The 21,570-nt window shown below is 40.7% G+C and overlaps 1 protein-coding gene across 1 annotated transcript in view; it reads left to right on the forward strand.

Moving 5' to 3' along the window:
- RASGRF2 (Ras protein specific guanine nucleotide releasing factor 2) overlaps positions 1-21,570 on the forward strand; it is a 265,637-nt gene that overhangs the window by 133,946 nt on the left and 110,121 nt on the right. Inside the window, exons 12-15 of the mRNA XM_004613156.2 lie at positions 365-501; positions 9,519-9,601; positions 18,545-18,793; positions 20,188-20,576. Of these exons, the coding sequence (XP_004613213.2) occupies positions 365-501; positions 9,519-9,601; positions 18,545-18,793; positions 20,188-20,576 (858 nt within the window). The remainder of the gene's footprint in view (positions 1-364; positions 502-9,518; positions 9,602-18,544; positions 18,794-20,187; positions 20,577-21,570) is intronic.

Genomic DNA, 21,570 nt, shown 5'->3' on the forward strand with positions numbered 1-21,570 from the left:
AAAATTTCTGTTGAGCCATTTAACCCTGTGAGCCTTGTTAACCCATTTTTGGGGAATTCAGATTTTACTCCATTTGTCTCATGATAGTAACTTTTCAGTGAAGGTAGAGGAATTGGTGTCAGGGTTCTGCACATTATAGAAATTTTTAAAAACATGAGGCAAGCAGGATCCTAGTCCGAGTAACTTACTGAACTCAGCCTCTTCATCTGCTGGTGAGCTTGATAAAGCCACCTCCGTCTCCATAAGTTCCTGTTGCTGACATGAGAGCCTGGCCTTGAATGTCCATCCATCAGAGGAGGAGGGGAGCGCAGCTTCTATTCTAGTTCTGATTCTTATCTCATTGTTGGGTTTCTGTGTGTTGAAGCCAAAGGTTCTGGGCAAGTGTTTGGACACCTGGATTTTAAAATAGTGGTCGAGCCTCCTGATGCTGCCCCATTTACTGTGGTACTGCTCGCCCCTTCACGCCAGGAGAAAGCAGCCTGGACCAGTGACATCAGCCAGGTAAGCCAGTGGCTTGTCTGTGGTTTTGGATTTGATTTTACATTTCATAGTAAAACATGGTGGGGGGATTTAGAATTATTAAAAATAATTTAAAAAATTTTTAAGTTGAATCACCATGGGAGACACAGTTACAAAGTTGTTTTTAATTGGGTTTCAGTCAGACAATGTTTCAATGCCTGTCCTTTCACCAGTGCACATTTCCCATCACCAATGTCCCCCGTTTCCCTCCCCACTCCACCTTATGGCAGGCACTTTCTCTCTCTCTCTTTCTCTCTCTCTCTCTCTCCTCTCTCTTTCTCTCACTTGCTCTCCTCTCTCTCCTTTTGGGCATTATGGTTTGCAATGCAAGCACTGAAAGGTTATCATGTTTGTTCCTTTACCTAATTTCAGCTCTCACTTCTTGAGTCTGTCTCTCTCCTTCTGACTCATTTCACTCAGTATAAAACTCCATGTCCTTCCATTTAATAGCAAATTTCATGACTTCATTTTTTCCTAGTGGCTGTGTAATATTCTAATGTGTAGATGCATCATAGTTTCTTTATCTAGTCATATGTTCTTGGGCACTTGGGTTGTTTTCAGATTCTGGTTATTGTGAATAGTGCTACAGTGAACATGGAAATACAGATGGCTTTTCTGCAGTGTGTTTTTGGGCCCTTGGCATATATTCCCAGAAGTGGTATTGCTGTGTCATGTGGAAGTTTAATTTTTAATTTCTTGAGGAAGTCCATATTGTTTTCCAAAAAGGTTGGACCAACTGATGTTTCCCCCAAAAATGAATGAGAATCACTTTCTCCCTGCATCTATGCCAGCACTGGTTGTTCTTATTCTTTTTGATGTGTGAAATTCTATCTGGTTACTGTGATTCCTAACTTCACATCTTACCTATCTTGATATGCTGGGATCCACTTTTGTGGCTGTTTGGTTTTTTCTCTAAGGTTAGAATTAACTGAAAATGTAGTAATTGTGTTCTAGCTCCTGGCCATGTTTGTACAAATTACAAAAGTAGTCAGTTGGTGTAACAGTGGTCTGATGACTCCATTACTAATAAATTCCTGGTGATCCCATTACATTTTTTCATTATTAATGTCTGCGGCAGGAGATTGGTGAGAGATAAAAGCAACTAACAAAGACTGGTGAGAAATTGCAAAGGCAGGAAGGGTGGCGTCTGTGGTCCAAAATCTGCAAATGGTCTCCTGAATTTTATATTGAAAAAATTTGGATCTATTTCTTTGATCAGCAACACCCAGCAATGAAGTTGCTGCCTTTATTCAGAATTTTGAAAAATGTCAAAACTAGTAATGATTGAACTCAAGCATTCTTAAAGCCAAACTCCAAATTTATTTTAACTTCGGTAGCCAACAGAGAAAAAAAGTGAAGCAATCGAGAGAAAATATTAATAAAAGGCTTGATGATTATCTTCAAAGTTATTAACTCAAGGGAGATTGGTACAAATGGAAGAAACACTGTAGATTCCATTTCCTCATTTTTATTCTGAATTTTTCAGTCATTTATGAATTTTGTCAAAGGGCTTCAGATACTTAATATTTTTCCAGAGTGACTGAAAACTAAAGTAGCTAGAAAAAGAAAAAAATGGCAAAAAGAAATTTTGCTTCTCATAGAAATTGTGTAGACTTACTCTCATTTGACTCTTAAACAGTATTTTGGAATTAAGCACAAGCATTAGTTCTACTTCCAGGAGAGGAACCGGAGGTTTGGGAAGCTAAATGTTTGTCTCAAGTTACATAACTTCATTAATTCAAGGTTCAAGCCTAACCCAGGTCTTTTATTAGGGCTCTCCAGATCCTCCACAGGAATGCAAATTTTTTCTTCCATACCTTGTGGACTGCTTTGGTGGTGGATAAACAGCTAAAAGTTAGGCACTTCTTTTCTGGCTAACTAAGGGGTCAGAATAGGGGTTCCACATAATTATATCCTTATGGTGATATATTCAAGCATTCACCAACTCTATATACTATCAGCTAATACTCTGTAATGCAGCTGTTACCTTCTAAAACTCTGACTCATTCACTGATTCTATGAAGTTTTATTGAGTGATCACCAGGCAATTCCAGATACTGTGCCAGAAGCAGGGATTTGGCAATGAAGTTTGAGCTCAGGGAGACAGGCAGACTAGAAGGGAAGTAGGCTACTTAATGAGACAAAATTTTGTCAGTATTTGGAAGCTAAGATATGTTGAAATGAATAGAAGAAGGCAAGGTTTTTTTTCCAATTGCTTCTTGTGTTTGTCTTATGACATAACTGGGTTTCCTAAAATACAGAGTTGGCCTTCCTTTGGTGTCTGATGAGGTATATGAGAGATACCATACATTCCAATACATTCCCTGACAGAATCCAGTACATTCTCTGACACAAGTCTCCAAGAACGTCTCTCAGCACACACTGAAAAAATTTGGAAAAAATCAGAAATACATATGAGGCAGAATAGCACAACTTTCTTCTGTTTCTTGATGTTTTTATGAGTTATATCAGATTTTATATATATATATAAATTGTACCAGATAATATCTACAAGTGAATTGGAGAAAGAAGCTAACAGGAAGCTCTTTTCTTCTGAATGACAATTATATCATTTGTTAAATTACTATATAAAGTAGAGTCATGATATTGTGTGGCCTTGATGTTTAAGATTTTATTCACCAGCAGATATTTTAACTGCCAGGCATTGTTTGGGCACTTGTGATATAGACCATGGAAAAAAGAGGCAGCAATAACAAAGAAATTCCTAACTTTATATAACTTACATTCAAATGTGAGGAAGACTGAAAATAAATACTACAGATAATAAGTGTACAATGTTTTGTGTTAGAAATAGAATAGGGCAGGGTAGGCAGCATTGGGCATCTGAAGAAGGCATGAGTTGAAACACTTCTTTAAAATAGCATTTTAAAGAAGTGTTTATCTCATTCTGAAGAAGGCATAGAGACAAAGATTGTAGCAGGTGATAGAAATAACATGTAGATTCATGATGAAGGGAAAAGTCTTCCTAACAGAGGAATGCCCATTGCAAAGACTACAAAATAGGAAGCTACTGCATATTTTGAGGAATCGCATAAAGACCAGTGTTGCTAGAGTAGAATGTGTGAGAAAATGAATAGAAAAAGTGGAAACAAGAGAGGTAGCAGATACCACATCTAAGCCAGCAGTAGTACATCAGCTTGCATTTTTGAATCAGGTGAAAATCCATTTAAACGATTTGAACCATGTCTCACTTAAGCTTGATTTCTTGCTGGATTTACTTAGGTTTATATGGCAGGGAGTTTCTTGGGCCACATCCAGCAGTGCTTAAGCAGTGCTCCTGGCTCTGTGCTCAGGAGTTACTCCTGGTGGTGCTAAGGTACTGTATTCATGGCTGGAGATTGAACCAGGGATGGTTACGTGCAAGGCATGTGCTTTACCCTTTGTATAATCTCTTTGGTCCCTGACTTAGGTTTTAAAAGAATCACTAAGGTTGCTGTGATGGGCCTAGATGTTGAAGGCAAGAATGGAGTTGGAAAAAAGGGGTTTGTATTGGATTTATTCTAAAGGTAGAATCAATACATTTCATTGGATAGATTAAATTTTGGGTTTGAGGGAGAAATGAAGAGTCGAGTAGGATTGTGGAGTTTTTTAAGCCTGTGCTTGAAGTGAATGAAGTTGTTAGACTGAGATGGAGAAGAATGCTAGGGGAAGAGATTTGGGAGTGGCTATGTGGAGCTTACTCTGGATATGCTGAGTTTTAGAAATGTAGAGGCTCCTTTGGAGCTATTTAAATAGTGAGATAGAGAAGTTCAGTTTAGAGGTTTAATAAGGAGACTATTTAGGTAGTATTTCAGGCTGTGGGATTGTGGAATCTTCCATGGCCTGAGTGAGATAGAATTAAGGAGAGGGCTAGGGACTGAGTGAGGGGCCAGGGAGAGTAAAAAGGGAGACAGAGAAGGAACCACCAATATAGCTACAGCATAACCATGAGGTTGTGGTGACCTGGAAGTCAAGTGATGAAAATGTAGCTGGAAGATGGGGCCTGTCACGTGCCTGCTGATAGGAAAGGCTGAGTCCAATCCTGTATGCGCTGAGATACTTAGAGGATTTGCCGAGGCGGGATTTGGTGGTGAGTAGTAGGCCTCAGAGTGCTCTGCTATTGATTGAACCCAGCTTGTGGTCCGGCAGCCTGAAGTCCAACCAACTTTATTCTCCACTTAATCTCTGCTCATAGCATTTTCATTACATTTCATTGTACTGGGGTTGCTTACATGCTTACATGCTTCACAGACATGGATGGAATTTTTCAGTCTCCCAGGTTTCTCTTGGGTATACTCATTATTAATAAGATAAATTTACAGAATGCTAAAAAATATAGTGTTCACTATTTTGTCATGTAAGAAAAGTGTGGACTCACAAAGGAACAAAAAAATAATACGCCTGGCACCTAGTATATAAAAGAAATGTTTAGCAAATATTTTCCATACATACTGTATTAGAATATTCGAGGGCTCATTTCAGCATGCAGGTTCCTAAGCCTACAGTACAGATGCCCTCCCCTCCCAGCGCCAGATTTAGCAGACTCCACAGATTATTTTGTATGTTAAATTGGGAACCTCTGCCCTAAAAAGTCAGCTGTTTATATCTCCCAAACTCTTGCAGTCCTGTCATACTGGAATAATTTTGGTGCTGCCTCTCAGTATAAAGGAATCACTTTTCCTTTTTCCTTTATTTACATCTTTTTAAATTCTGACATGTCTTTCTCTTATGTCTCCTAACAAGCAACATTTGTATATTTAATACATATCACATATGCCACATACTATATTATATATATGTATCATGCTATTATATATTCAATGCACAGTATGAATATATATATAGTTATACACACACACATATATATATATATATATATATTTCATAGTGACTTACCAGTGTTCTAGTCTTTCTGAGTAACTGGGCAACTATGATGTTCTGGCCTGGACAGATTACTTGGTGCTCAATATCTTTGTGCAGAAAGTTTTCTTATCCCCTTTCATGGCTTTTTACTGGTATATCTTCACTGCACGGGGGTATGCTGGTACCAAGTACCCGATCTCTTTCATGATTCATAATTTATCAGTCTGCCAAAATACTTCAAGGAATATGTAACTTCTTATTTCACTTCATCATCAGCAAGGAGTCACTTTCTTCTAAGTCATGTTGAGTTTTGCCTCATTGATTACATGTTCTGTTTTAATGCAAGAGTGGTATTGCTTCCTAGACAGTTTATCATATGTTTACATAGTTGTCTCTAGATTAACATTTTCCATTTTATGTCTATTGATAACCCATGAGTGTATACATTTTCTTTGGTCAAAATTGAATACATGCCCCATTATTTTGTCTTTGATGTTGAATATTCCGATTAAGTCTTAGTTTTTCAGTGATTAGAAGCCACTTTACTGTGCTACTATACTGTGCTGTACTGATCACATGTGGCTCTTATTTAAGTTAATATATTGGTTCCGGAGTATTGATACAATTCTAGTTTCACATTAAGCACTCCATACAAAAATTAAGACTTTTGACTTTGCCGGGTCTCTCACTGAAGCTGTAATTTTTAGAAGTAACAATTGCTTCAATGGTTAATTACACCTTCAGTTACACTAGCAAAGCCATAATTAACTGCTGGCGCCTCCAACAAAACAGAGAAGTGGCTAATGGTCTTGACCAATAATTCTTCCCTTTTTTATCTATTTATAGGGAAAAATTTGAGGCTGAAGATTTGACCATTTATTTCAATGTAGTGCATTCATTTGTGCTTATCTCTGTCATACATAATGGTGTATTAAACAGGTTTTTCCATAATTATGGGTATTAGTTAAAATGTAGGATTAAAATTCACCTCTGAGCTTCTTGGTTTGGGCAGATGTGTCAAAATATAGACCTTGCATAGACAAATTTGTAGCACACTGACAAGCTTTTCCCCCTAAAATAGATTCTCTGTAATGAATGGGAACATTTCTCCTTTAACATAAAAAGGTGAATTGAAAAAGGGAAATGGACCCTAACCTTTATCTTTATTCCTGTTACTTAGAAGTATTTAGGTGACAAAAAATATAGTGACACAAGGCTCAGGAGATAGCTCAGGGATCATGGGAACATGCCTTTTCATCAGTAAGCCACTCAAGCTCAGTCCCCACACTGCCTGTGCCCCCAGGCTCCACTGGAAGTGGCTCGTGGGTCCTCTGAGCTCTGTGTGGATGTCCCGACTTACACGCAAATAGGGGGCCATAATAGACCACCAGCCTTTGAATAGGCACCTTCTGAAGCAAGGGCCTCAAAACAGCCTGTCAAGTATCTCAGGACCAGCAGGAGCAGAATTACCTGGGGCAGCTATGAACACACATACTCCTGGACCCTACTCATTGTCATCACTGGCCAATCGAGACCTAGGAGTCTGCTTTCATTTTTCTCTTAGTTTCTAGATTTATTGTAGTTCACCTAAATTTACTGTCCCTTTAATGTAATGTGACACTGCTTATTGCTATGTATTGCTTTTTCGGAGTCTGGGCCACATCTAGAGATGCTCAGAGCTTACTCCTGGCTCTATGCTTAGGGGTCACTCTGGGGGTGTGTCAAGAACCAAAGACCACCTGTTCAATTAGACTACAACTTTTTATTATATTTTCAGCATAGCTTCGTTTCACGTATGTTTTGTTTTCTTAAAGTTTGAATATAACTTGTTTATCTTTCTACTGAAAATAATTTTAGTGCCTCTCACAATAAATCAGAAAGATTTACAAGTGAAATCTGGCACTGGCTAATGGAATATTCGAAAGTGGTCATATAAATCTTTTTTGGATCTAAGACATTTATCTCAAGTCCCAATTCTGACAGGGTAGACGACTAAGATAATTTAGATTCCACCTAACTGAAAAACCAAAAATATTTACCACAGAGAATTACTTTGATAAAGCAAATTAATATATTGGGAATATTTACAGATAGAGAGGAAAATCTCTAGTTGCTGGAAATAATAAGGGAAGTTAAAGTTGGAACAGAGAGCTTGTGAACTGGAAATATAGAAGTTTGGAGATAATTTTACTTAGTTATTATTTTTTTTATTGGGTGACAGTACTGGGGTACTGGAGTGTGGACATAGTGATCAGTGACTCTGGAGCCACTCCTGAAGATACTTCGTTGAAGTTACCAGGGTCAGCTCTGGTAGTATTTGAGGGATCATCCAGTGCACTTCATATACTCCAGGGCATACACTCCAGCACTTTGAGCTATCTCCTCAGTCCTTGGGAATGATTTTAGATTGGATATCAGTCCCAAGACTAAGAGGTATTGTCAAGGGAGTGAGATGGCAGCCACAGGTTCTTGAAAGGAATTGAGCTCCATGTTTAAACCTGGATATTAGAAAGCTGTTCTGTCTGTGAATGAAGTCCTCCAAAATCTCAACTCAGCAGCTAAAAAACAAAGAAGTTTGTCTTGGCTGGGACTTTCAAAAAGTTTCCTTAGAGGGGTAGTATAGGAGACAATATTCGTCTGGTCTATGGATTTAAAATTCAGATTTTCACCTGGTGTAGAAAATCCCAAACTGAGAAATTGATATAAATACAATTTTGGACTATTGAGATCCCAGGAATTCTTGGTGAAAGCACACACAAAGTCAATCCATTAGCAACAGTTCAGTACTCATAATAATGTGCTCCAAATTAAAATATACCTGTATGGGCACTCATATCCTACAACTGACACCAAGTAAACTCATCCATTGACCCAGCTTTATAGACTCACAGTTAAATCTTAGAAGAGATCAACAAGCCACAAAAACATAGTTTCCTGGCTGAAAACTCCGGATTCTCACTGAAAAAACAAGCACTGAGGAGGCAAGGTCAGGTGACAAAAAATGGTATAAAGTGAGGTGAGAATGTTTCCTGATCTCCTTAACAAAGGTGCAGAATAGAAACAGAATTATGGGGCCTAGGAAACAGGACCCCACTGTATGCCTTGCATGCAGCAGGCCTAGGTTTGATCCACGGTACCCCATATGGTCCCAGAGTCACACCAGGAGTGATTCCTGAGTTCATAGCTGAATTAAGCCCTGAGCACTGCTGGGTGTGGCTCAAAAATAACAATAAAAACTTGCAAAAACAAAACAAGTCACCCTTTAACCCAGAGTAATTTCAAAGGTACAGATACATATAGAAGACAAAAAAAATTTAGCAAAATTTTACTGTCTGTCCCTCTTAAAAATAAAAGAGAAAAGCATAATAATGGGGATTTATGCATGCTAGAAACAGGTGAAACTGCATTCTGCATCCTCACCAAGCCAACTTACTATTAAAGGGAATTGCTAGTAAAATATGTAAATTTACTGGCAAAAATACAAGCTAACCACCTGGGAGCAGAGGTAGAACCGACTAGTGATATAGAAGAATAATTTCATCCAACATTCTTTCTATCTTTTCTCTCTTTTTTTCTTTCTCATTTTTTAAATGGCTTTTGGCTTTTGGATTATAACTAGCAATGTTCAAGGTTTACTCATGGTTCTGTGATAAGGGTTCATTTTATATTGGGTGACTGTAAGCAGTGCTGGAGATCAAACTGGGTGATCATGTACAAGGCTAACATCTTAACTCCTGTGCAATTTTCCCCTCACGTCCATACCATTCCTACTCTGACTGCCCCATAGCAGATTTTGGTGACAGTGGGAGAACAATCGCCATTGCTCTATCATGTTGCAATGGCGACAACCAGGGAGCTATGACCCAATGAAAATGTGGCTCGATTTCTTGGGAAGCACATTCCAAGAAAACAGAACACTCATCTCTATTCTCAGATATTTGCCAGCAATGAAGTTTCTACACAATTTTGGTATTTGATCATTGACTCTCTTCATAGATATGTAACTTTTACCTATCTTGCTCGACCCTGGTATGCCCCATGTGCGTGTATGGTATGTGCATAGGTGAGAAAGTAAATTGTTTTTGTAATTATAAAAAAAAGTGCATTGTATTTGTGTATTTTTTTTTATTTTACAGTGTGTGGACAATATTCGGTGTAATGGCTTAATGACTATAGTATTTGAAGAGAATTCCAAAGTCTCTGTTCCACATATGATTAAGTAAGTTCAATAATCCTTTCTCTTACTTTTTACTCAAGATTAAAATTGGTAGAGAGTATAAAGACTGAATAAAACTGCTCTGGTATGATTGTTTCTTATTGAGAATGCTTCTTAATGGTAAGGCAGTAACTCAAGATCTGCCATTGTGAGAAGATTTTCAATATGTTTTTTCCCCAGATTCATTGTTTATTGATCACAGCATAAAAGTTGTTTTTTAAAATACTGTTACATATGCCTTCACTTGGAACAAAAGTCTATCTTACTTTTTAAGTTTAATGTAAAAATTTATATTGTGATGTATTCAGTCAGATGTATTCAGGCCTTAGGGTAGACTAAAGAATGCAGATTTATTTGGCCTCTGCCCAGTGGGTGTGAATCATCTTACTCCAGTTTGGTTGTAAAGATATATTTAGACTTTGAAGACATTCAACATTAATCTACTGGCTTTTCCCTGGTTCCCGTTACCCACTGCCTGCATATGAATTCATTTTGGAGGCTCTTGCCTGTGATTGCTATCTTCCGCTCTCGCTCACGCTCTCTCTCTCTCTCTCTCTCTCTCTCTCTCTCTCTCTCTCTTCCTCTCTCTCTCCCTCTCTCTGTCTCTCTCCTTTCTTGCTCTCTCTCATTTCTCTCTCTCTCACTTTGTGTGTGTTTGATTTAGAAAATAAATTCTATTGGTTAAAGAGATTGTTCAGTAATTTGTAGGGTCTTTTCTAAGGAGTGGGGCATTAGGCCATATATAGTGATGCTCAGACACTGCCACTGGCTTTGTGCTCAAGGGTCACTCCCATTGGTGCCCAAGGGGCTAAGTGAAATGCTAGGGATTGAACCAGAGTAAGTTGGATGTAAGGAAATCTTCTTAACCTCTATACTATCTCTCTAGTTCAGTATAATTTTATTTTAACCAGAATAGTTAACATGTTTGATACTAATTAGATTAAGTGGTTCAGATTATTTTTAAGTTTTTGAATTCACATCATTACAGTAGGGTTTTTTTTAACTAATTTTCTTTCACAGAATTCTTTTTATTTATTTATTTATTTATTTTTTATTGGTCACTGTGAAATTACAAGGCTATTCATGATTGGGTTTCAGGCATACATTGTCTGAATGTATGCCTGAAACCCACTTCCCTCCACCAATTTCTCCCCTTCCCCACCTTGCCTCCCACCAGTGCCCACTTCCCTCCACCAATTTCTCCCCTTCCCCACCTTGCCTCCCACCCACCAGTCTGCCTCTACGAGGGCCACTGTTTAGAAATACATGTTTTTTTTTTGTTTGTTTTGTTTTTTAATTTTATTAGTTCACCATGTGGAAAGTTACAAAGCTTTCAGGTTTAAGTCTCAGTTATACAATGCTCAAACACCCGTCCCTTCACCAGTGCACATATTCCACCACCAAGAATCATAATATACCTCCCCCCCTTCCCCCCACCTCCCCAGCCCCCCACCCCGCATGTGTAACTGGTAAATTTCACTTTACTTTCACTTTACTTTGATTACATTCAATATTTCAATAAAAAAATTTCACTATTATTGATTTGGAGTTTCTCCCACCTAAAGTCGATCTGCTGAAAAGAAAGCATTTGGTAATTTGTTTTCCATTGCTGAGAATGAAGAGATATGAGGTCCGGAGGCCGCACTAGCAGCAGCATAGTTTTGGATTTCTGTAGAAATACATGTTTTTGATTATGGTTTACTGTACTTTTGCGATAGCAGAGTGGGTAGGGCATTTGCCTTGCACGCGGCCGACCCGGGTTTGATTCCTCCGTCCCTCTCGGAGAGCCCTGCAAGCTACCAAGAGTATCCCGCCTGCATGGCAGAGCCTGGCAAGCTACCTGTGTCATATTAGATATGCCCAAAACAGTAACAACAGGTCTCACAGTAGAGACATTACTGGTGCCTGCTCAAGCAAATCAGCAAACAACTGGAGGACAGTGCTATAGTGCAGTGCTACAGTACTGTTTCCAATAGGGTTTCACACAAAACACTTTCCCAGCTTTCAAAACCATCTCCTCTTCTCATTTGATCTTCCCTCTGCTATAGTCCTTGCTCTCTCCCTGTCCTATCCCCCAGCCCCCACAGGTGATATATTTCTTGCAGACTACCAGTTCTTTGTTTCCATTGTCTTTGGGCATTTATTATTCCCCCATTATGTTTCCTTATACTCTGCATATGAGAGAGATCGTTCTGTGCCAGTCTCTCTCCCTCTGACTAACTTTACTCAGCATACTTCCAGGTCCCTCCAAGTAGCAACAAATAGCATGACTTTATCTTATGGCCAAGTAATATTCCATTGTCTTCTACAGAATTCTTATTTTACTATTAAACAAAATAATATCTATAATTTTTAGTCATTTCTGGAAGTACTTTGTTGAAGCTAGACAAATATGAAAATTTCAGTAGCTTTAGAATGAGATTGTGTATTATGTATCAAACATCTCAACCAAATCATAAGCTGCTAAATCCGAGGGTCTCAGTATACCTATTATACAAATATAGTTAACTTTTAAAATGACTATGGGCGAGTCATGGGTGTGCCTTAGCAGTAGAGTACATAGCTTGTGTATATAAGGTGCTGGGATCAATCCCTGGCATGGCAAAAAGGAAAAACAATCAAAATAAAAGTTGATATGGACATAATTCGTTTTGTGCCTGGCCAGCTCTGGCTACCACCCAGACACACCTCTCGTGGTTATGTTGGTGGCTAACCAGTGTCCATGCCCAATCCCACTTACCGTAACTACATCACATAAAGACCAGGACTTGCCCTTTCCTGGGTGCAGAGACCTGTTTCTCAGGCTCACAGACTTTTTGTGTGCCTTTCACCTATTTTGATATTCCTGTATACTAGATGTACTCCCAAGGCAGAGTAAAGTTCACATATTTCTCCCCTCTGTTTTTCTTAGCCTTGCTGAGCCTGTTTCTCCTCAATCAGGGGAAAGACAATGGTTTTTCTATTTCTCTTCTTTTTGCTCATCCCCTTTATGGCCCTATTCTACACTAAATTCTGTCTACTAACCTTCCTTCCCATCTTTCTCACTACATATCACAAAAGACACGCAAGTAGACTGAAAAAAAAAGACATTTCTGTTAGAATAAATATTTTTTCTGGGCTGGGGATATAGTACAGTGTTAAAAGGTGCTTGCTTTGCTCTCAGCTAACAGTGGTCTGATCCCTGAACACCATAGGTGCGATCTACATCACTGCCTGCCCCCCAGCCCACCCCACGCCCCTCCCCCCAAAAGAATTTTTTTGTCTTAAGTGTGTCTTATGATTCAGATCTTAAATTTTATCCACTCACATAAACTTTCAGCACAACAAATTTTTAGCCTGAGAAATTCTTATACAACGCAGGGCACACAGGTATATAAAATACATATACACCCAGATAAATCAGCTTAATCAATGGCTAAATAAATAACAGTACTCCTACATTTAAAAAAATAGGTATACAGGGGTTGGAGAGACAGCTCAATGGGCTCACCATATGCTTCACATGTGGGAGATCCAGGTTTGATTCCCCAGCATCATGTGGTCTCCTAAGCACAGAGCCAGGAATATCCTCTGGCTGTGATCCAAAGCAGAGAGAGAGAGAGAGAGAGAGAGAGAGAGAGAGAGAGAGAGAGAGAGAGAGAGAGAGAGAGAGAGAGAGATAGGGGGGGATTATGAAAATAAAAATTACTGATAATAAAACAAAGAGGGGCTGGAGCGATAGCACAGCAGGTAGGGCGTTTGCCTTGCACGTGGCCAACCCGGGTTCGATCCCCAGCATCCCATATGGTCCCCTGAGCATTGCCAGGAGTAATTCCTGAGTGCAGAGCCAGTAGTAACCCCTGTGCGTTGCCAGGTGTGACCCAAAAAGCAAAAAAAAAAAAAAGAAATTTGTCTTTATTTATTTATATGTCAATAATTTTTTTATAAAAGGGTTTTTTTTCAATCATCACATTCACTTACCATATGAGCTGTAATCAAGCTTAAGAAACTAAGTTGTGGAGCTTGGAGGAATAGTACAGTGGGAAGGGAATTGCCTGGCATCTGCACACTCAGGTTCAATCTCTGACACGGTCCTCTGAGCATCACCCGGAGTGATTCCTGAGCACAGAGATAGGAGTAAGTCCTGAGTACAGCCAGATGTGTAAGAAAAGAAACTAGGTTGTAATGGACACAGAATCACGTTAAAGGCCCTCACTTTCTTTTATTATTTATTTATTTATTCTACTTAAAATATGTTTTTTATTTTCCCCTTTTATACTTTATATAAAACTGTGGTTTGCAAAGTTGTTCATAATGATTGTTATAGGCATTCAATATTCCAACACCAATCTCACACCATTACACCTTCTCTCACCATGGTCTCTAATTTTCCCAAACACCCTTTAAGCCTGCCCTCATAGCAGGTCCTCAGTCATTTATTTTATATAGCATGTTATCAATAATTTGCTAAAAGGATGATCAAAAAATGTTTCCTTAGAAGAAAGTTACTGAAGATTGTTGAATCTCACCAGGGAGCCATTAAGTCCTTGTATAAGAGATTACTAAAATTTTGTTTCAGGTTAAACCTTCTGACTTCACTTTCTTTTAGAATTTACTAGTTCTAATTGTTAATTTGAGTTTGATGTCTCAGGATCACTTTTTAAATGTTTACCCAAAAGCTGTTACTATTAAATAATGCATTATGCCTTTCTTGAGAGTCTCTTAGGAAATAAAGTAAGATCCCCTTCAATATAATAAAGGAAAATGAAATAATATTTTATTTATTTTCTTTATTAAAGTGCAGAGATAATCACTGTATGAAGGACATTGGTATTACTAAGCCAGTTTTATTTTAATTTTATGTTAACTGTAATTTTTTCCTAATAGTTTAATTAAAGCAATTATAGTCTAAATATACAAAACTCAAACTATTATTACCATGCATCATTATAATAGTAGGTGACAAATGCCCCTCTCAGTGGTAATTTATATTTTATGGTGTGTGGGTATATATGCACATATATACACATATATATGTATATATATAATACATGTAAATTTATATAATATTTATAAAAGTCTTTTTAAAAAATTGGGGATACTAGCTTTATTAGAAAATGGCAATTTTCAGTGGAAATATGGTGGGATAAAGTCTGATAACTCATTCAGTCATCTCTTAGAGAACTGATAAATCATTCAAGTTGTTTTTCTTTTTGGGTCATACCCAGTGGTGCTCAGGGGTTATTTCTGGCCCTGTGCTCAGGAATCACTCTTGGCAGTGCTCAGGAGACCATGTGGAATGGCGGGAAGTGAACCCGGGTCATCCACATGCAAAGCAAGCACCCTACCTGCCGTACGATGTATTCGGCCCTTAAAAGTATTTTTTTTTTCAAATGAGAAAATGAATTAAGAGAAAAGTACAGCTGGTTGAGGATCATGGAGAGGAGAAGAGACCTCCTTACTTTTAAGAATCTCCAAAGATGCACTTGGGTATTTTTGAGCTCAGTTCGTATAGTTCGTGTATGTGAAAGGTCCAGGCCTCCTGGAGCCTGTGCTTCAGCTCGAATCGAGAAGCTGCTGATTGAAATGCCCTTTCAGGCCAACACTCTATGAGCTTCCTCCTGCACTGAGCCATGCTGGGGCTGGAGGTTTCCAAGAGCAAGGGTCAAAAAGCATTTGATCTCTTTTTACCCCTAAGAAAATGAAATATATAATTTAAAACTCCTCTAAGAGCTCAAAAGGGCTAATTGAGGACACTCACAACAAACCTATTGATTGTCAGCCAACAGTTGCCTCACTGAATGTCTCTGGTCCCGCAAGATTCCTTTAATCAGGCAGTAAAATATAAGACTTCTCCCATTGCATGTTTGTATTTGGAGACCCCACCGTGAAGGGCAGTGAGAGCTGCACAAAGACTGCAGCGGGACTAGCCCAAGTTCTGCCTTCCCTTGAGCCCCACTTGGACTCACCGTCTGTCTCCAAACATTTGCTTCTTCGGATGCTGTCTCTCCCCTGGCCTCTCTGTCCTTTCTAACAGATGTGTGCCTGGGGCTGAGGACTCTGAGCAAGCCAACGTGCACAAGAAATACTGAGCTCACATTGATTAGACTCAGCCTGCCAGGCAAAGCTGTCCTGAGTCCCACTGCAAGGTCCTGGGTGGGAGGGATGAGAGGCGTGAGGAGCCTCCAAATGGGAAGTCTGCAGAATGGGAAAAGCGAGCACCGCACCGGGTGTTTGAGGAGAGTCTCTGGAATGATTCACCGCCTACATTTCATTCATCGCTTTCTTTTTATGAAGACATTTCTAACACTTCAGGATGTTAGAAACATAATGAAAACATAGCATCTTGCACAATGTATGGATTTAACTGCAGTCCCCAGAATGGAGGACTGTCTTTAAATGCCCTAATAAGCCTGGAAGAATGCCACAAATTAAACATTCAGTACAAGAAGTTAGAAAAAGAATGATGAAACAGACCGTTGGAAGGTGTGGGAAGGAAATAATTAAGATAATAACAGATATTAATAAAGTAGAGAAAAAGAGTAGAAATCGTAAGTCAAAAGTCCAGGTTTAGAGTGGAAATAATAAGTTTAATTAAGAAAAATTATTATTTTAATAATTAAATAATTAATAATAATTAAATCATTAGTTTAATTAAGAAAAAGGGGAAAGGTACAAATGTACAAAATTAGAAGTGAGGCACATTGCATCCTGAGATGCCCACATCCTTCCACTGTGAGGGTACGACTTGTCCCTTCACTTCATGGCACATTCCATTCTGGAGTTGCCCCATCCCAGCTTGGAATACAGAACTGTCCTTCCTTTATTTTTAGTTCTCTTCTCTTCTGCCTTCACTCATTTCCCATTACTCCTTTCTTCTCATTTGTTTTCCTATAAAACTATTTGCTTAAAAAAACCCACAAAATTAATAGTGAGGAAAAAATGACCATAGATATAACAGTGATATTTGTTTCTCACTCCCCTTTCCTCCACAGGGAGGAAGACATCTGTTAATTTTTTTGGTTTTTTGGGGGGGCATACCCAACAGAGCTCAGGGACTGCTCCCAAGCTCATATCTCAAAGAATGCTGCTGGATTGGGAATCACATGTGGTACCAGAGATTAAAATTCAGTCTCTCACATGCAAAGCATGTGCTCAATACATGTTATGCTATCTTCCATTCCACCCATTAAATTTTTTGGGTGAGGGCAGGCTTGGACCATACCCAACTTCTGAATCTGACTTCTGAATCTGTGCTCGAGGATCATTCTGAATCTGTGCTCGAGGATCATTTTTTTTTTTTGCTTTTTGGGTCACACCTGGCGATGCACAGGGGTTACTCCTGGCTCTGCACTCAGGAATTACCCCTGGAGGTGTTCAGGGGACCATATGGGATGCTGGGAATCGAACCCGGGTCGGCCGCGTGCAAGGCAAACGCCCTACCCACTGTGCTATTGCTCTAGCCCCTCAAGGATCATTTTTGGTGATGTGCAGGGAACCATATGCAGTGCCACCAAACTCAGGCTGGCTGCCTGCAAGAAAAGGCCTCTACCCTCTGTGCTATCCCTCCGGCCAGCATTCATTAACTTTTAACCATAGTTCTGATATTCTGGTTTGAGGTCATGAGCAATTCCCCTCCCAAATTGGCCTTTTGACTTCATTTTCCTAATAAAATGTATATGAACAAGAGAAAGCAGTGAAAAGTAGCAGAATATGTCAATATTCCCAATATGCCCTTGAGCATGCTTATCCTGAGCTACAGGCATGTGAAAAGTAGCAGCTGTGGGACTGGGTGGGTAATTGGGGTCTCTTGCATGCATGGACCCTGAGCTCTATCTCTGTTATTGTATGTACTGTCCCTCCTCATCCCAGCACTTCCAGATATAGCTCTGATGGTCCCAGAACACTGCTGGGGAATGAGCACTGAATTGTTAGACCCCCACTGGCCTCGGTCCCCTTAAAGGACTTTCAACCTATTATCTGTCTAAAGACAGATCTTTGTTATAAATATCTTCCTCAGGAGTCTCATCAACTAGAGAAGACTGGTACGTATCACAGGAGTAGAGACTAGAAATTGACACACCACACAGACAAGCTGTCACTAGCTGTCATTCCTCCCATCTGTCTAAAGACCATTCATCTTTCTTAGAAATTGTTAACTTTCAAGGCTGGGAGATAGCACAGCAATTTGGGCACATGCCTTGCATATGCCTGACCCAGTTTCTATCCCTGGCACCACAGGGTCCCTCAAGCATCTCAAGATGCAGAGCAAGAGGCCCCCAGCACTGCTGTGGTGGCCCCGGTAATTTCCAACTGTAATTTCCACCACCGCAGGGCCCAAGCAACACTGTATCATTAGGTCCTCGCCCTAAACCACTACTCTGGTTGGCTGAGAATTGCTAGAAGGTCCCCAGGTCTCCTGAGCACCACTGAGTCCCCTACCCCCACTCTATACACTCAAGAAATTATTTATGTTCTCCAAAGAGCCTACAATGCTCTCCATTTTGTCCATGGAGACTCTTTAAATTCTGAATTCTCAAACATCCTGGGAATGCTTGGTCTCTTCCTTAGGTAACCCTCATACACACCAGGTAGATTTGTTCAACTTCCATCTGTCCCTTGTCAACCTGCCACTTATTACCAGGTTTTGGCCATGAGCTCATAAGGGAAGAATAAAATCATGTTTCTTCCCCTACAGAGGGAATGCGCAGAGCAAAGTGAGTTTTCACTCCCCTCTCCCGCATCTCTTCTGACCTTGCTCCATCAAGGTGTGTTTGGGGTTCAACAGAGAGGTCTCTGTGACATTCTATCCACAGCCAGGCAGGGATGGACTGTCATAACAATCTCTTTTATCAAGGGTCTGGGCAGTGCCCCGCTGAGCGTGTTTGCACAGCACCACAGCACTCGGTCGGGGGCTGAAAACAAATGGGACCCGGTTGTGTTCTCATGCCCCCGCTCTGTGTGTAGGTCTGATGCTCGCCTTCACAAGGACGACATCGACATCTGCTTCAGTAAAACGCTCAATTCCTGCAAAGTGCCGCAGATCCGGTATGCTAGCGTCGAGCGCCTTTTGGAGCGGCTGACGGACCTGCGCTTTCTGAGCATCGATTTCCTCAACACCTTCCTGCACACCTACCGCATTTTCACCACGGCGGCCGTGGTGCTGGCGAAGCTCTCCGACATCTACAAGAGGCCTTTCACCTCCATCCCTGTTAGGTAGGCCTGGGACTGGCCAGTGGAGAAATTCGCCCTCCTTGTCCCTAGAACTCTGTGTCTGGGCAGCCCCTCTCTGGGGCTTCCCACTAGGCTGTGACTTGCCCTAGCACCAATCAATGGAGAGGGGGTAAGTAGAGGCAGGGAAGCAGTTGAGAGTTCCCAAGTCTTATAAGGGTCTTTGCTTGCTCTGGGTTCATTTAGAAGCTAACTTGATAGTTTCTTAAGAGTTTCTATTTTATGCTTCCTTTTCAGCAGGTCCGACTTTTTGGGGAGGGGGGAACTCCAAACAATAATAGTGAGTTTTTTGTTGAAATATTGAATGTAATCAAAGTAAAGGGAAAGTAAAGTAAAATTTATCAGCTACACAGGCGGGGTGGGGGACTGGGAGGGTGGGGAGTGGGGGGAGGTATACCGTGATTCTTGGTGGTAGAATATGTGCACCAATGAAGGGATGGGTGTTCGAGCATTGTATAACTGAGACTTAAGCCTGAAAGCTTTGTAACTTTCCACATGGTGATTCAATTAAAAATTTTTTTTAAGTTTCTATTTTATTAGGTTTTTTTATTTTTAAATTTTTGTACTTTTCTGACTTTAACATGTATAAGAACCACCAGGGGGTTTATGATTTAGTAGATCTGGATGAAAGTCTGAGGTTGCATTTCTTTTTCCCTTCCCTTCCCTTCACTTTCCTTTCCTGTCCTCCCCTCCCCTCCTGTCCCCTCCCCCCTTCTCTCCCCTCCCCTCCCCTCTCCTTCTCTTCCTTCCTTCTCACTCCTCCTTTCTGTTTTGTTTGGGGGCACACTGAGTGATGCTCAGCGCTTCTTCTGGCTCTATGCTGGGACCACTCCTGGAGATGCTGGGAGACCATATGTAGTGGCAGGGATTGAACCCTGGTCAGCCATGTGCAAAACAAGTGCCTTAACTTCTGTACTATTTTTCTGGTCCATCTTTCTAGCTTTAATATGCATAAGAATCCCCATGGGATTCTTGTCCCCTTGTTAAATTACAGATTGATTTAGTGAGTCTAGAGGTTGCCTTTCTACCAGACTTTTTTGTTGGTTGGTTGATTTGGTTTTTGGGTTTTGGTCCATACCCAGCAGTGCTCACAGGCTACTCCTGGAAGTACCAGGGTCTGAACCAAGATCAGCTGTGAGCACCAAAACTCCAGGATCGTCTTTCTGACCCCTGCTGTTGGCCTTTGGAGCACAGTTTTTTAACAAGGATTAGACAGGCTTCCTATGTGTATGTGCTCCTTTGGAGAAAGTGTGGTTTATGGGTGGCATGTAAATGTAGGCAAATCCGGCTCTGGATGCAGGGCACATGCTCCTAAGAGGTGTCAGGGAACCCTGTCCCCTGGCTGCCATTGGTACTAATTGCTTTCGCTCTTATCTTAGGTCGCTGGAATTGTTCTTTGCTACCAGCCAGAACAACAGGGGTGAACATTTGGTGGATGGAAAATCCCCACGTCTGTGTCGCAAATCCTCGTCCCCACCCTCCATGGCGGTGTCCCGGACATCCTCCCCTGTGAGGGCCCGAAAGCTGTCCTTGACGTCTCCCTTGAACTCTCGGATAGGAGGCTTGGAACCGACCTCCTCCTCCGCGTCCAGCAGCCCCACCACTGCCCACAGCCCTGCTGCCTCCCCACCACCGCACATGGGCAAAATACCCTCGGACCTTTCCCGAGTCCCGTCTTCTCCAGAACAAAGCCCAGGGTCTGTGGAAGAGCAAGTGGATAACCCCCGTGTGGATCTGTGTAACAAGCTGAAACGAAGCATTCAAAGAGGTATTGTGCTGCCACCACACCCTCCCCTGCTGGTTATCTGCTTTCCCATTATTCTTCTGGAATTCTGAGATGTTCTTCCTTTCTAACTTTTCCGCTTCTGTAAGACAGTATATGGCTAGTTTAAAGAAAAAAAATCCTGCCATTCTGAAGGCTTCTATAATAAGAGTCCAATTATCGGCAGGTGCCTCTGTAGAAGAGCATTATCTGAATGGCATTGCTGGAAGATTTTTTTTTGAGGGGTGGTATTTGGGCTACACCAGCAATGCTCAAGGGTTACTCCTGGCTCTGTACTCAGAAATCACTTCTGGCCATACTCAGGGGACCATATGGGTTGCCTGGGATGGAACCTGACTTGGCTACATGCAAGGCAAATGTATGTTGCACTACGGGTCTGGCCCTGGAAAACTCTTTGTATCCTTTGATTTGGGCCATTTGGCTGGAGGCACCCCCTTCCAGGAGCAAAGCCTTGTCCTCCAGCGTCTGCTTTCAAGAAAAAGATTGCTCCAGCTTCCTGCGCCGAGGATGACCTAGCCTGGGAGGATTAAAATGGCTTCAGTTTAGTCACCAAGGCAACACTTGATATTACTAAAGTGCTGTCAAGAGAAAAAGAAAAGAGACATTTCTTTCTTTCTTTCTTTCTTTCTTTCTTTCTTTCTTTCTTTCTTTCTTTCTTTCTTTCTTTCTTTCTTTCTTTCTTTCTTTCTTTCTTTCTTTCTTTCTTTCTTTTTTGTGGAGTGGAGGGAATCGGGCAGGTGCTGCTCGGGGGACCATGTGCCATGCAGTTGGTGGCATGGCTCTCTCTGACCCTCAGAGACATCTATTTCCATGAGTATTCATTGTCCATGACACAGACGTTTTTGTTTTTAATGTGAGTTTGCTCATTTGGATTCCTGATTAAATTCTCTAATCATTTCCCATTGCAATTAGAATAAAGAGCATTTTCCCTCCATCGGTTTAGGGTCAGGTCTTCTGAGACTTGGGTCCCGTGTCCCTC

Source organism: Sorex araneus, chromosome 1 (genome assembly GCF_027595985.1).
Source record: "Sorex araneus isolate mSorAra2 chromosome 1, mSorAra2.pri, whole genome shotgun sequence".
NCBI lineage: Eukaryota > Metazoa > Chordata > Mammalia > Eulipotyphla > Soricidae > Sorex > Sorex araneus.